The sequence below is a fragment of the Schistocerca gregaria genome, chromosome 3 (assembly GCF_023897955.1).
Source record: "Schistocerca gregaria isolate iqSchGreg1 chromosome 3, iqSchGreg1.2, whole genome shotgun sequence".
NCBI classification, from domain to species: domain Eukaryota; kingdom Metazoa; phylum Arthropoda; class Insecta; order Orthoptera; family Acrididae; genus Schistocerca; species Schistocerca gregaria.
In genome coordinates, this window is record NC_064922.1 from 282801195 (window position 1) to 282818125 (window position 16931).

At 40.1% G+C, this 16931-nt stretch overlaps 1 protein-coding gene across 3 annotated transcripts in view; it reads left to right on the forward strand.

Moving 5' to 3' along the window:
- Positions 1-16931, forward strand: part of LOC126356133 (integrin alpha-PS1) — a 535136-nt gene that overhangs the window by 419862 nt on the left and 98343 nt on the right. Inside the window, exons 3-4 of one of the 3 annotated variants that reach the window (XM_050006841.1) lie at positions 1728-1751; positions 13112-13215. In XM_050006841.1, coding sequence (XP_049862798.1) covers positions 1728-1751; positions 13112-13215 — 128 coding nt within the window. Of the gene's footprint in view, positions 1-1727; positions 1801-13111; positions 13216-16931 lie in introns of all 3 variants that reach the window. The other 2 variants (XM_050006843.1, XM_050006842.1) reach the window with 2 other exon arrangements.

The window sequence follows — 16931 nt, forward strand, 5'->3', positions numbered from 1 at the left end:
TTTCTGTGAAGAATGTATGCACTGCCCTCAGTCCATGTTTTCTCCACATTCTGTAAGTAATCACCATTGGCAAATGTCCAGGCACAGCTCAGCAACACACTGGTACAAACTGAATGATGTGAGATTGACTGGCTGGAAACTTTTCTGATACAAACAGTGTGAGGTAGAGATGACTGAACAGCTGCTCTCAGTAGTACGAGGAATGTTCAGATGGGTTTATTGGTTGTTATATTTTCTGGTTTATTTCTTTCAAGTAATCTGTAGTACCATCATTCACATATATCATTAGAAAATAATGATTACATGTTGCAGATACCATCTATTCTTTTAGTTGTAAAACAATACTTTACTCATTTTGCTGAAGAGAGAACTAATGTTGATTGACCTACAGTCAGTGGAACTGTCATCTTTGATTTATTTAGCACAACATATCTTTGAAAAATGCAAATAAAGTACCATACTGAAAGTCAGGCATTTAATCACAGAACATAGATTCTGATTTTTTTTCTGAATGGACTGGAGGGGGAAAAAATTAAATAAGGAGTATGAACACTTTTCTCTTACATTTACTTTTGATTTACCATAATGTGGATGTTGACCAATGAGAATGGTGTACATATTTTAATTGGTTTGGTTGTGTTCATCAAGCAACAAAAAGAATTGCTTTGCTTCATTTCAGTAAGTAAAGTGGCACACTCTACTGCACATGGTGATGAGGTATGTCATGTAGGCTCTAGAACATACTAAGATAATCTAGCATTGTTGTCATTAGATGTGTATGTGGTCTGTGTATGTAGTTTCTAATTTTATTTAAGAAACTGTTCTGTCGTACATATTTGATATTAGCTGTACAGGTGAAAAGAATATACAGCAACACTTACATTCAAAATAGATACCTGAATGCTTTTGTTCTTCATTGTGTGTTCTCTTGAGTTACTGATCGTGTACTATATGTTAATTATTGTAGTTGCATAAGTGTTTATAGATTGCATTTAGTGCCTGAGTATTTGTTAGCAATTGTTGGTATGTGTCATTATGATAACTTCTTTGTAGTGTTACACTTTCTCCTTAGTCTCTGTGCTTTTCAGACTGCTTATTGGACGTTTTAATTTTTTTTAAAGATAAGTCATTTGTGCTGTCCGGCATTTGAGTAATTCAACACCCATTGTGGACAGATAATTCATTGTGTACATATAAATTATTTATTTGGCCCAAATATTATACATTCCGTACAGTAATAAATTCTGTTTTTAGAATGACATAAAAAAGACTCTGCAAACAGTTGGTGCAGACTTATAGATTTTATTTTAAGTTATGAGGACTAGAGAGAGTTGCATAAAATAACTTTTTGTACACCTTCTAGTGAGTTAAAGATGTTTCTTTTAGTGACATTGCAGCATGCAGAATGTGTTTTCTGGTGTCAGATCCATATACCTATAGAAAACATATTTGTCAATATGCAAATCATCTTGAAACTGATGCAGTCTGAAATCTCTGAAACAACAGAGTAGTTTATATGTATGTGGTGGAAATGCCATTCATAGTTTATATTATTAAATGTTTCCTGACCTGTATTAGTGTAGTCTAGATTAATATTGTTTATTTTACCATGTTATTCAGAATTGTTTGTTTAGATATGCAATAGATGTTGGATGCCATTTTTTATCTCATTTATCAACCTTTTGTATTTTTTGTTTTCTTTTTTGTTTTGGCCGTGTGGTTTGCAGACTCAGATGGGCAGTATGACTCGTGTAAGTGGTTGCCTACCTCCCCCTGTGTTCCCCTTCTCATTGCTCGGAGGTTGGTTGCTCTTGCACTTCGCTTTGCATGAGTGACTAATGCTGCATGCTGCATGGGAATGATTAACTTCTTGTCTTTCACTGTCACATGATTGTTGTTGTTTAAATCAAGAAAGAATAAAAGGAAATGATTTGTATGTATGTGTGCGTGTGTCTGCGTGTTTCAGTAAAGAACTGCTGGGAAACAGTGGTGTGTGCATGTTAACGAGATGATGTATGGGTGTGGGTACCACGACTCAGAAATTAAAATTTATTTATGTACTGCTCCCTTTCCCCATTGATGTTGTGGATCAACAATCTCTTCAGTATTCAAGATACTATGTCATAAGGAATTACTTTGTTCTTTATTATTGCTAAGAAAAAGAAAGTATACTATTTCTGTCACAAGTTGCACACATACATTATCACACGTATTTTGAAAAGCAGGGTATTAACGTCAAAGGCTGGGTATTTCCATGCAGCTGATGGAATATATTCAGCGTATATGTGCAGGTGTCATATATTCTTGTCAGGTGGTCAGTAGTATCTCTGATGGGCCGTGAAGTTAAATTTCACAGTGTAAAAAAATAGGCACATTCTGTTCTGTACATTATTCAGAATACGGAGATAAACAAACAAAAACATATACAAGCACATACGGAGCATTCTCAAAATCTCATGATCCAAATCATTTATCCCCATGTCAATTTTATTTTTAAACCATTTGTACTTCATCGTAGACAGAGTTTCCAAAATATCCAACATGATCATTGGTTTTAACCAACTTTATCCTGTGTAAGGTACCCAAAACATGAATTCTGATTCATGATTATTAATTTAAAAAAGCTGAACAGTGTAATTGTAAGTGAAATTAAGAACAGAAACTAAAGTAGTGCACACAACATTTTAGTCATAAGTAATGTATTGTATTTAAGTGTGCTCCAATTTTACCATTTGAGATAGGGTCAATCTCTTAATATTGTAAATGCCGTTGGCTTACCTCATCTCCATATTTCCTGAACATAATTATTGTAAGTTTAAAACACAATCAGCAGTTTTTCTTGCAGCACTGTGAATTGTGTGTTACAAATCTCCAAGATATCACAAAACTCCAAAATAATGTAATCAAACACTGAGATGCAGAAACAATAAAAATAACGTTGAAGCATTTTAAATTAGTACCCTAAAGTCTGTGTAAAATTTATACACGAACACCTAAACAGATTATATAATTTACTTCTTCTACAACTTAGGTACTATGCACTTCCAAGATTAATCAAACTTTGAACTGAACTATAATGGCAATGTTAAATGTTTATAAAAAACAGAGGTGGGTTAAATGTTTTCCTCATAGCTGTGCTTTTCCACATAGCCTGACAATTATCTACTGTCCTATTGCTTTTGGCTGTATAGTTACCATTTTCAACTCGGACAAGGAAGTGAAGGACACAGTAGAGGACTGGCTCCTGTCACAGCCACAAGAAGTAAGGGAACAGGGAATCCTTCAGCTTGTGAAACAGAGAGAAAGTCAGGCCTCTGGTTATTACTTTTGAATAAAGACTTCAGTTATACCCAAAGTGATGTGTCATAACGTTTCTTTTGAACATCCCTCATCCATTAAAGAAACTCAAAACTACTTATAAACGCTAATGTAAATATCAGAATTAAAATAAAGAAGCAGTAATGGCAATCGATATAGTGAATCAATATTTGTAAATTTTCCTGATAGTGAAGTTATGATGTAAATTTTATTTAATTGAAAAAAAATATTGCGAAGGCTGTATAACAATGAATGTAACAACAAAAGTAGTTTGCTTTCCACCACATAGTTACTTCTATACCTGAGATTTGATATCTGTACCTTATATTTCATAAAATGGATTTTAGGAATAAAGAAGTGCAGAGTCTATATTTTCTGTTAAGGATATCACTAAAATAATACTATTGACTGAAGCTCGAGAGGTTAACATGTATAAGCTCTTCATATCCGAGATAATGAAAATTAACAAACTAAAAAACATTCTCACACACACACACACACACACACACACACACACACACACACACACACACACACACACATTCTCACTCACTCACTCTCACACTCACACTCACCCACTTGCTCATTCTGCTTAGGAACTGACAGTATTGTTCATGTGGTCAAGCTGTTTTCTTCTCTTAGCACTTTCCAGCATATTAACATACCACATAACACAGCTAATAATCATTAAAATAACATTACAGAAAAATTTTAACAGTAACTTCTGCAGTAGAGGCTTAATATTTTAGAGGGCTTTGGTAGCTTTTAATATGAGATAGCATAGGAGACAAAGGGAATATTACTGGGAATAAGTGAAATGTGTGGTGCTAGGTGCTGTTATTACAAATATGCGCCTCATCTGTTATTTAATAATTTGTACCTGTACGAGTTCTTTCCCAATTACTAAGGCAGATAACATTTGGGCTTTATATGTAGGAGTCTAATACGTGTAAGAGGTTGATATGGCAAACTACCCTTAATGTCTCACCTCTTTTAAAAAGATGCTTGGGGATAATGAAATATTACATTGCTTTATTTACCATTTTTATTCAGAAGCAGTTATAACTGTTGGACTTTCCAAATAATGAACACTTTCATTGAGTTGTGCACTTACTTTGGACTAGTACTTATAATTTTCCTTTCTGGTGCGCACTAACATAATTTCAGTAGTATAAACAAGTCTACTCTTCTGTGTAGTAAGTCCTTCCTTCACACCTGTGTGTCCATTTCCTTGTCCTGCCCTTTGCATTCTGCCCAAATATTGATCTGGGAATGTATATTCATTAAAGGAGACACAATTTTGATGATAGTTTTCAGATGGAATTTAAAAGCTGCAACAGTTGTGCTGGATGGCAAGATGTGGAGCATGTGAATTTTCAGCACTGTGTGGGCTTAAAGAAATACAGCTGTTGTTTTAAGAGTGTGGTTTGATATGTAGTGAAATGTCTGGCTGAATTTGCATCATGGTTTGTAGTGTAGATACAGCTGTGTGTGATGCTGAGTGGTTTGTTTATTATGAATGTTTGTGCTCAAAATACTGGGTTAAAGAAAGCAAAGCTGCTTAAAAGCTGAGATGAATTGTTTTGCATTTTTCCACTTTTTGAACTGTTTCCTTTTTCTTCTTGCACAGACATTTTGGACATATATTTTTCAGAGATGTTTTATTTAATGCTTGTGAGAGTGTTTTTTCTGACATTAAAAATTTAATGGCTTTTCACAGATGATTGATATAAACTAAAATCAGATAAATATATTATGAATAAAATATTATAATTGCCACTGAATATGCATGTATTAAATTACTGATTTGTTTTCAGACAGCTAAAGCAACAAGTTAAATATATTGTTAATGTGAATGACATAGTTCATGATATGAAAGATAAAATACAAGTAAAAACTTAAGTTATGAGCTGTACTTGGTTATGCACTGACTGAAATCAGAAAAAACTGGCAGGGTTAAAAGTAACCTCTAGTTTACAGAATCAAGAGCTCCTGCTTCAGAAAATGAGGTGGAGAAAATACACACATTGGCAGAAGCTGTAATAAAAGAAAGAATGAAACGGATGTAACTGTGTGTCAAGAGACATCTGCAAATTGTAGGAGAGCAACAGAGTACAATAATAGATTTGATTTTGTTTCTTCCAGCCCTTGCCATATTTTCTGATTTTCGCACATCCTTATATATGTTGTAGAATTTTATGATTTAAATGTTTTTTAAGTTGATTTAGAAATTCAAAAAATTAGGACACTTTTATCTTCAGTTTCAACAATGTAAAAATTACACCTGGGTTTTGTTTTCATTCAGGGCATAAAATAATTTGAAATACTGGTGGGGAAAAAACTCTATTAAAAATAATATAAAAAAATATTTGTGACAAAAAAGGAGCATCTACTTATTAACATCCTTGGCTTACTCCTGTTTGATCTGGAGCACCCTGTACAGCACTTTTCTGTGCTGAACAGGGATCACTTTTCAAAGAATTACTGATTCCATTGGAAGTTAAAGTATATACAGCTTGTTGCATAATAATATTGTAATTTTCAGTTAAAGAAGTAAAGTAGAAATGACTTAATTACACAGGGTTGACATTATACAATAATGAAATATGTCATTCATGCCTATATTGTTTAAGGCCTTTTTACTGATTTTTTGTGGTGTGGAGTGTTACAGCATGGTTTGCTATATAAGCGTGATGTGCACATTTGATAAAAATTTTTTTTTATTCACACTGTAATGTTATTTTACATGTTTTACAAAAATAATCTAGCTCAAAGATTCTTGAAAGCTTTGTCTTCTTTAGTACATTGTAAGGTACTGGATATTCCTTACTTTGCTTAATTTAATGTAATCATACATGTAACGATTATAAAAATGATAGTTGCTACTCACCATACAGCAGAGATGCTGATTTGCAGATAGACACAACAAAAAGACTGTCGAAAATCGAGCTTTCGACCAACAAGGACTTTGTCAAAAATAAACTCTCTCTCTCTCTCTCTCTCTCTCTCTCTCTCTCTCTCTCTCTCTCTCACTCACTCTCTCACACACACACACACACACACACACACACACACACACACGACCACAGAGTCTGGCAGCAGAAGCCAGACTCAAGTGTCTCTGTGTCTGGTTTGAGGTGGCAGAGACTGTGGCCGTGTGTGTGTGTGTGTGTGTGTGTGTGTGTGTGTGTGTGTGGGTCTTGTTGGCCGAAAGCTCACTTTCCGAGAGTCTTTTTGTTGTGCCTATCTGTGAATCAGCATGTTAGCTATGTGGGTGAGTAACAACTATCCTTTTCATAGTTGTTACATTCCATCCTGAACTTTACATTGTTTAGTTATATATGTAAATTAAATAAATAACACATTAAATTCAGTCAGTTCATGCAGGCCCATCAAATTTCAGTACACAGTCAATCCAATGCAAATTTTACAAAGTAACTATTGAATGATGGGTAGGATATTTTCATAAAGGCTGAGAACTAATGCTATACATCATCTAAAAATACATTTCTTAAAATTAGGAATGGCAGGTGAAGTAAATACTGTAAAAGCTGCGTGAACTCGAAACAGCAAAATGCATTAAGTATCAAAGTTTCAGAAAGTTTAGAAAGGGTTTGGAATGAGAAACATTCACCAGCTGGGACAGAATGAAGCTAAAATGATGAAGCAGGGTGGGAATAATACCTCAGGGCTGAGCACATTTTCATTTTTCATTAGGTTCACAAGGTAGCTAGAAAGAAGCAATAAAAGGGGACAAGGATACTACTTAAAAAAATTCCATATAATTGAAAGTAATGGAAGTATATTTGTGTATCAAAATGAGAACAAAGAGAATACAAATTGAGAAAATTTGATTGTTTTTATGTTTAATTTCAAAGGAAAATTGAATTCTGCAGTGCTCCATTGGGTTTTAGAGGTGTGTGATAACCAAGTAACACACAAAACCAATCCAAGTAACACAAATGTGGCTTTATTTATAAACCTCTAAACAATAATGGAAATAAGCCTCTCGCGACTCTACACATAACAAGACAAAGTAAAGTCATACAGAAGGTACAACACAAGTGATACACAGAACAACTGATGTTAGTGGTACAAACAAAAATAGCATAATGGAGTGTGAGTTAGTGCTGTCCCAGTTGTACATAGGCGCAAGTCACCAACACTCATCACACTCAGCCTCACATGCAATAGTAGCAGGATACAGCATACCTATTGCTTGTGTGAAGAGACATCAGCAGCCTAACGAGAGACATCCATCAGATCCAGCCGGTGGCAGCTGGTGCCAACGACATTGGTAGAATGGTTTGTGAGGCGGTCACCGCAACCTATAGGTAGAACGCACAGAGATGCTGGCACTGCTGAGGGTGGTGGTCCTGCACAGCACCCGATGAGAGCACTGGGGAGAAGGGTACCATTGCCATCTCTGCATTGTGATCAGCAGGTAGTCCCAGTGTGGAGGAGACGTGGCTGGACCCACTGGTGGTGGTGGCTGAGACAATGATGGCGAAGAGACTGGTGGAGATGGCCTGACCTGAGTAGCAGGCTGCAGCAATAAACCTGAGGCTGGAGATAGACCGGTACCTGGTGCAGGGAAGCTGGAACCCCAGGGCGTTGCATGTGGAGGATGCAGTCAATGGGACTGGAGCATCTCCACAGCAAGCAACGAAGGGCTTGAGGCAGAGGGTGATGGGGCGAACTATGGTGATGGGGACCGTACCCACAAACCGGTAGCTACTGGCGGTGAGTGGTGGCGCAACTGATCAAAGTGGCACGCTAAAAGTTCGTTGGCCATACAGACGTCACAGAGATGGCATCCCCGGCTGTGGACAACAGTGGCCTGTATCAACTTGAGCCAGCAACCAAACTGTCCCACCCACATTGGTGGTCCTGGCGTACAGCTGCTGTATGAACCCAACCATGGCAGGTGTGGTTGCAGCCAGGTTCCACTCCCCCATAGGCATGAAGTGATGGGTGCTCAGAAAACAGAGAAGCAAAGAATCCATTACAAACATTTTCATTTAGGACTTGAACATATGCACTAATCATTCCATCTTGTCATTTGACGGTGGAATGGCAGAGCTGTAACGTGATGAATGCCTTGATGGCATCAAAGCAACTGAGACGTGAGAAAAAAAGTGTGGCCCATTATCAGAAACTAAGATACAAGGCAACCCCTCCATAGCAGAAAACCCTCAAAAGCATATGAACTGTGACTGTAGCCAATGTCGATGCATACCGGAGAATGTAAGGAAATTGGGAAAATCCATCTACAGGCAAGAGCGAACAGGAATTCAAGAACGGACCCATGAAGTCTACATGAATGTGTTCCCACGGCTGGCGTAGAGTGGGCCAGGGTGACAAAGATGACCTGGGAGCTGCCTTTTGTCGGGCGTATTGCTCACAAGCAGTGAAAAAATGGACAATTTTGCCATCAGTGCCTGGCCAAAAAGCACGTATCCTAGCTATCAGTTTACTGTGCAAAACTCAATGGCCCTGGTGGAGAAGGCATAAAACCCTGAACCATAGTGCAGCAGACATGACTACTCTGGAGAGAGGTCTTCCATGAACAAAAGCAGAACACCGTCAAAATCAGAGTGGTGATACCATAAGGAAAAATAGTTGTGCAGGTGGTCTGAAGCCCGACCCAGTGGTTTATCTGGCCAGCCCTGCTGAACAAACTAAATCACCTGGCAGAGAACTGGTTTGGCAGCAACAGCATCTGCTAAGTTCAAGTTTGTAATTGAGAAACTGTTGACCATGGCCTGCATTTCGGTATCAAGATGAAAGCAAAGCAATTCTCAAGATCAAAGTCAGGATTAGAACCCACAGAAAGGCAGGGCAAGGCATCCACATTGGAATGTTTAGATATAGTCCAAATTGTATTCTGCAATTGTAGTGAGACAAGAACAGCACCCAGTATTGCCAGCATTGTGCTATCTTGTCAGGCAAGGAAGTGCGATGGTTAAACAGTGAAACCAAGTGTTATGGTCAGTAATAATGTGAAACTTGGAGCCGTACAAATAAGTGACATTTCTGGAAAGCATAGACTATGGCAAGAGCCTCTTTTCCCACCTGAGATTAATGCTGCTAGGCTGAAGTGTGAGGTTTGGAGGCCAAAGCAACAGGTCACTCCAAGTCATTGACATATCGGTGCACTAGAACTACTGAGGCCGTACTGTGAGGTGTAAGTCCCGAAAACTATGTGCTCGTCCAGAGAGAAGGTAGCTTAACAAGGGGCTGATAGTAGTTCAGATTTCATCAACATTTGAAAAGCATATTCGCAATCCAGGCTCCAACAAAAAGATACATTCTTGCATAACAGGGCATGCAACAGGTGGGCCAATATGGCTGCCCTCAGCAGGAATTTGTGTTAGTTGGGAATCTTCTTTAGGAAGGCCTGAAGCTCCTTCATGGACAATGGATGAGGCATAGGTATAATGGCAGAGATGTGGTCTGGCAGAGGGTGAACCCATTCTGTGAGATCTCCAAGTGCAAATAAACAATAGAAAGTTGAAAAAACTGTGATTTTGCAAGGTTACACCATAAGTCTGAAGACTGTAAGACAGAAATCAAAGTATGCAATTTTTTTAAGTGTTTGGCCATGGAAGAGGTCGTGACAACAATATCATGCAAATAATTAATGCAGCCGAGGACAGACATAGTCAGTTGCTCTAAAAATCATTGGAAAAAAGCAGGATCACTAGTCACACCAAAAGGAGGATATAAATATTGATAGAAACCAAAAGCAATATTCAAAATTAGAACTTGCTGAGGCTCTTTGCATTGACAGTAATAGTGAAGTCATCACAGAGGCGATGTTTCCCTGACAGCTTCCAAACCACAACGTGTGGAGATGACCATTCAGTAGTCGTAACAGGTTCCGATACCCCTAGAAGTCTGTTCAATTCTGCTTTTACTTGATCTCTCAGAGTGACAGGAATAGGATGCGCACAACAAAAATGAGACTGAGCCAAGGATTTCAAAGAAATCTGAGCAGAAAAATTTATAGCATACCCTACACCTCTTGAAAACAAGTCCGAAACCCCCTCACACAGTGTTTCCAATTGAGAATGTAGTACCATATGGGACACAAGGTGAACTGCTTCAGTGAGAGAAAAAAAATCTAAATGCCTGAAATACATCTGTCCCGAATTTGTTCTTAATACCAGTATCAGAACCACTAAAGATGTAATGGGATGGACCACTGACATGTGTAAGAGGTAGATGCTATAAACTGTCCCAACAACTCAATGTTCTGTTTGTTATAACTGACCAGCTTTCACATGACTGGTGTCAATGGCAGCGAGCCTAAACTCTTGTAGGTTTGAGAATTCGATAATGTTGCTGCAGTGTCTGGTGTCTACCTATATCTGGACCACTTGGTAATAAACACTTAACATGATAACCAACACAGGAGAAGTAACAAGCATTAGAGCCACACAGTTTATGTTCATATCCTGAGCAACATTCAGTGAACAACAGATGGAGATTATGTGACCTGTCTTCTGGCAAGCATTACAAGTTGCCTAGTGCTTAGGGCACGTCAAATGTTCATGGTGGATAAAACAAAAAGGACAAGACAGAAACAGAGAATGCTGACAGTGGTGTTGTGGCAGTCGTGGCTGTTTGGACCGGTCTTGCTCTGCTCTGCACTGTGCTTGCATGTTTACTGCTGCTACTGCCGCTTCCTCATGCAAGCTATCTGTTGTCCTAGTGGACACATCTTGTGACAGTACTGCCACATTGCCCCACTCTTCAGTTTGGCCACCCACTGCCTTCAAAAGATTGCGCTACTTGCAAAACTTCTGCCAATGGCTTTTTTTTCATAAAATAAAGCCTTCATGTGCACTTCCTTGTCCAGAGCTAAACGGCGAATTGCATCACACACCATAAAGTCTGCTTACGAGACATTATGGGCACCAGTAATGAATTGACACTTATGGCTAAGTCTGTGAAATTTGGCTGTCTAGGCCCTGTATGACTGGTTTAGTTTCTTGCGGCATTGGTGGAGCTCAACTCATGCCACTGTGACATGTGTTATTTTGTTATGGTTGTTGGACAATAAACTACACATGTGGTCAAAAGTAAGAGCTGTCAGTTCTTGTAAAGCTGACATAGTAATTGATACACCTTAGGTGGAATCCATGAGAGGAATAAGGCTTTGCCCAAATTCCAGTCTGTCACACCAAAAGCCAAAAAATGCTGTCTGAGTCTTTTTTTCAGATTTGCCCAACCCTCAGCTCAATCATCATACAGAGGAGAAGTGGGTGGATAGACTGGTGGAACAGTATCCTGTCTGTTAACAGAAGCCAACAATGTGGTCACTGCCAAAACAAGCTATTCAATCACTGCCAGTTCCACAGTGTCCATAATGAGTAAACCCGACAAAATGGCTCTATGAGCCTGTACATGCAGAAACCAATCCAAAGCTCATCACCAGTCGTGTAGTAACCAAGTAAAACACAAAACCAATTCAAGTAACATAAATATAGCTATATTCATAAATCTTAGAGCAATAATGAAAATAACCCTCTCGTTACTCCACGTGCAATAGGAATAAAGAATCATACAGAAGGTACAACGCAAGCGATACACAGAACTGATATGAGTGCACAGACTGAAGAACATAGTGCCAGTGAATCAGCACTGCTCTGTGTGTATATATGCATGAGTCGCCAGTAGGTGGTGCAGTGGAGACCATGCAATGTGCATGCTTCCTACAAGAGGCCTCTAGTGGCCGGCTTGCACTGATACAATTGGCAGTTGATTTAAGTACATACCCACGGCAACACTACACTCGACGCACTCACTCTCGCATGCACTGGTAGCAGGATACAGCAAGGTGAACTGTTCGGGTTCCTAAATCACAACTAAATATGTGAACAAGAAATAAGGAAAAGCAACCACTTAGTTGCAGTTAAACAACTTTCTTAAACAGAATCACAAACACACTCACTCTCATGCCTATTGTTCTCTTCTGTCAGACTTGCTACCTCCTACCCCCAACACCAATCATTTATAACCAGTTTATGTTACCATTGCTCATTTCTGTTTATTCTTTCATTTGCAAAATTTTCAGTATTATAATGACATAAAATAAATATGTGTTATGCCAGTATTTACTTGCTTCAGTTTCTGTGAAAGATCATCATTGGATTACTGTCTGTCTGATTACTAGTCCATGGTGTCTTTGTTAATGTCATGACTACAGATGTGGATATCCTTGTGTTTTATGCAATGTGACCAACTCAGATTCTTCTGCAGTGGTGAAGTGTGAAACAGTGCCCAACCAGCCTTATGACGTCGACTGAGAAGATACTTAAAAAAAACATACATGTAGCAAACTTGGAGCTGTGTCACAAGATTGCACAAGGCAGTGAGCCATATGAAATTATTACTGTTTCTCATAATGAATTATATCTGTAGTCCTGTGATAATAGTTCTACAATTACTCTGTCATTATGAAATTATTTCCATTCAGTTATATCTTTTTTTGCAATTTCTTATTGCATAACAACAATTATTTTAAGAAAATTTTACACTATTTCAGCATATTACAATATTTCTGAGAAATTGTAATAATGTTTGCACTAAACATGCTTAATTCAGCTAAAGGTGTATAAAATAACAATTGGGAATGGGCCATATGCATCCCAGGTTAATGTTTTTTGTCTGTGATGACACAAACTGGTTATGACGAGCTGTAGAATCTGTCACATATTCTGAATTGTTGTGCATATGGCATTGTTCCCTTCAAAATGTATTCCTCAGTGTTGTTGTATGATTGCAGCCATTGATTCAACCGATCTCTTTCCACCACTTAAGGATGAAATCAAAGATGGTCAGTGGCTTGGAGTCACTGTGAGGAGCCAAGGACCTGGTGGGAAAGTCATGGTAAGTATCTCTTCCACGAATTGCAACCTCTGTCAAACAACTTGACCTACAACCACAGCTGTTTTTTTAAAACTCCTTCACCTTCTGGAACAAAGATAAATTTATAAATTTTAATAATTTAAAATTTAAATACACTCCTGGAAATGGAAAAAAGAACACATTGACACCGGTGTGTCAGACCCACCATACTTGCTCCGGACACTGCGAGAGGGCTGTACAAGCAATGATCACACGCACGGCACAGCGGACACACCAGGAACCGCGGTGTTGGCTGACGAATGGCGCTAGCTGCGCAGCATTTGTGCACCGCCGCCGTCAGTGTCAGCCAGTTTGCCGTGGCATACGGAGCTCCATCACAGTCTTTAACACTGGTAGCATGCCGCGACAGCGTGGACGTGAACCGTATGTGCAGTTGACGGACTTTGAGCAAGGGCGTATAGTGGGCATGAGGGAGGCCGGGTGGACGTACCGCCGAATTGCTCAACACCTGGGGCGTGAGGTCGCCACAGTACATCGATGTTGTCGCCAGTGGTCGGCGGAAGGTGCACGTGCCCGTCGACCTGGGACCGGACCGCAGTGACGCACGGATGCACGCCAAGACCGTAGGATCCTAAGCAGTGCCGTAGGGGACCGCACCGCCACTTCCCAGCAAATTAGGGACACTGTTGCTCCTGGGGTATCGGCGAGGACCATTCGCAACCGTCTCCATGAAGCTGGGCTACGGTCCTGCACACCGTTAGGCCGTCTTCTGCTCACGCCCCAACATCGTGCAGCCCGCCTCCAGTGGTGTCGCGACAGGCGTGAATGGAGGGACGAATGGAGACGTGTCGTCTTCAGCGATGAGAGTCGCTTCTGCCTTGGTGCCAATGATGGTCGTATGCGTGTTTGGCGCCGTGCAGGTGAGCGCCACAATCAGGACTGCATACGACCGAGGCACACAGGGCCAACACCCGGCATCATGGTGTGGGGAGCGATCTCCTACACTGGCCGTACACCTCTGATGATCGTCGAGGGGACACTGAATAGTGCTCGGTACATCCAAATCGTCATCGAACCCATCGTTCTACCATTCCTAGACCGGCAAGGGAACTTGCTGTTCCAACAGGACAATGCACGTCCGCATGTATCCCGTGCCACCCAACGTGCTCTAGCAGGTGTAAGTCAACTACCCTGGCCAGCAAGATCTCCGGATCTGTCCCCCATTGAGCATGTTTGGGACTGGATGAAGCGTCGTCTCACGCGGTCTGCACGTCCAGCACGAACGCTGGTCCAACTGAGGCACCAGGTGGAAATGGCATGGCAAGCCGTTCCACAGGACTACATCCAGCATCTCTACGATCGTCTCCATGGGAGAATAGCAGCCTGCATTGGTGCGAAAGGTGGATATACACTGTACTAGTGCCGACATTGTGCATGCTCTGTTGCCTGTGTGTATGTGCCTGTGGTTCTGTCAGTGTGATCATGTGATGTATCTGACCCCAGGAATGTGTCAATAAAGTTTCCCCTTCCTGGGACAATGAATTCACGGTGTTCTTATTTCAGTTTCCAGGAGTGTATAATAATTTGTTTGCCTCAGGTAGGTTTTTTTGGGAGATAAGTAGACATTTGTTACAGTAATGTTACATACATCTAAATCAATCATAATGTTCAGTATTCAGTCTTACACAAAAAATCACAGAAATACAATTTGTAATGTTTCTCAGGAACTGCAGTCAGCTCAAGACAGATAACCTATAGTAACAGGTGTTAACAGCCGCTGCGGAAGATGGGCACACAAACAAACATATTCTTAGGAATTTTGTACTATTGGCTGGCTCTCTCGTTATCTAGTATAAATCAGTTTGCCTCCAAACCTATTTTACATTGTTGCTCATTCACACATCATATCCTGTAATCTCCCAGTATGATGGAGAATCTTCAGGTAGACCTCAAAAGTTAAGTGACAAATTATTATTAGAGAGTTGTAAGTAAACTACGTGTAATTTTCTATGCTACATTAGCTAGTAACAGAGTTATGGATAGGTACATAAAAAGATTGGTGATTTTGCTAAGCTTTCAAGTGAATAATCCTTCTTCCAGGTACAGTAAAAACACACACAAACACACACACACACACACACACACATGTGTGCACTTGCACAGCAATGTTGTCCGCACTGACAGCATATTTTGGCACTGCAACTTGACTGGGGTGAGGGGTTGTGTCAAGTAGAGTGGATGGGGAGAGCAAGTTGGTGGGGAGGGGAGGGAGGACACGAAGAAAATGTGACTAGGTGGGAGACGTAGCAAGTGTACAAGATAGGAATGTGGCACCATAGGCAGTGGGAAGTTGCACAGGACTTACAGTGATGTAGATGAGGAGATAAAACATAGAAAGAGGAATACTGCAGAGAGAAAGGTGTGATTTTAGAATGCCTGAAGTGGGGCTCTGATGCAGGATAGAGGTGGTTGTGGCTTAGGAGTTAGTGGAGATAGAGACTAGGTGGATTATGAGATAGAAAGATGTATTGCAAAGACAGTTCCCATCACTGTAATTAAGAGAAGTTAGTATTGAAGGGACAATTCAGATGGGACAGGCTGGAAAGCAGCCATTAAAGTGGAGCATATTTTATGCTTGGCAGAATGTTCCAAAAGTGTGTGATCAACTCTCCTCTTGGTGACAGTTTTATGGCAGCCATTCATTTGGGTTTGACAGCTGGTTTCTAATCACGCACCTGGGTTCTCAAGGTGATATCACCTGTGTGGCAAAGTGTGGAGAGTAGATGTTGTTGAAGGATGAGTATGATATATTGTAGAGAAGGTGCAATGAAATATGACTTTGGGAGAGAGATAATGGATTGTGGGTAGGATGTTCCTCAGTTCCAGGGGAATTATTAACTAGTCAAAGCCTTGAAGAATATGGTTAAGTTGTCCTAACCCAGGATGAAATTGGGGTTTGTCAGAGGATGTGTGGAAAGCACAGGAAATTTGTTTATAGCTAGGTTTGGTGGCTAATGCCTGTCAGTGAAGGCCGTAGCAAGACCCGGAGTGTACTGAGTGAGGGATTGTTTGGACTCTTGCTATAGCTGTGCTGTTCATGGGTGAACAGACTGTAGAGGAGGCCATTTTTAGTGTGGAAGGGATGGCAGCTATCAGAATGCAGGTACTGTTTATGTTTATTGGACCCTGTGTGGATAGTAGTTAAGTTTTTAAGGAGCCATTGGAGATGTTGATGCCAGTTGACAGGGAAAGTGGCAGCCTGAGGAGAAACAGATGACAGAGAAGGTATTGTGACCATAGAGGGATAAGAGTAGGCTCTCCTGACCATGAATGCATATTATGTGGTCAGTGACCCTAAACCAGACAAAATTGGAGAATTTGGATGGGTAGGTAAGTTCCTCAGGTGACCCATAAACAGATTGGCTTAGGATGACATCATGTCGGAATTCATGGCCATATTGCAATAATGTTTTTATGTGCTCCCCTCAAAGAAGAAGAATTTATGGATAAGGGTTAACTGGACTTTTCCATACAACACATCCTTTGATTCCACCATCACTGCTTTCACCTCTGACAATGTTTGTTGATGTGAGAAATGGTACTGTGCCTAGCAAGGCACTTTACTGTTCAAACTCATTTTTCTATTTATGGCTGTTTTACCTTAAATATATTGATGGTTTTGGAAGATGAGAGAAAATGTTAACTGGACTCTTGTTTCTGGTGAACAGCTCCTGAAG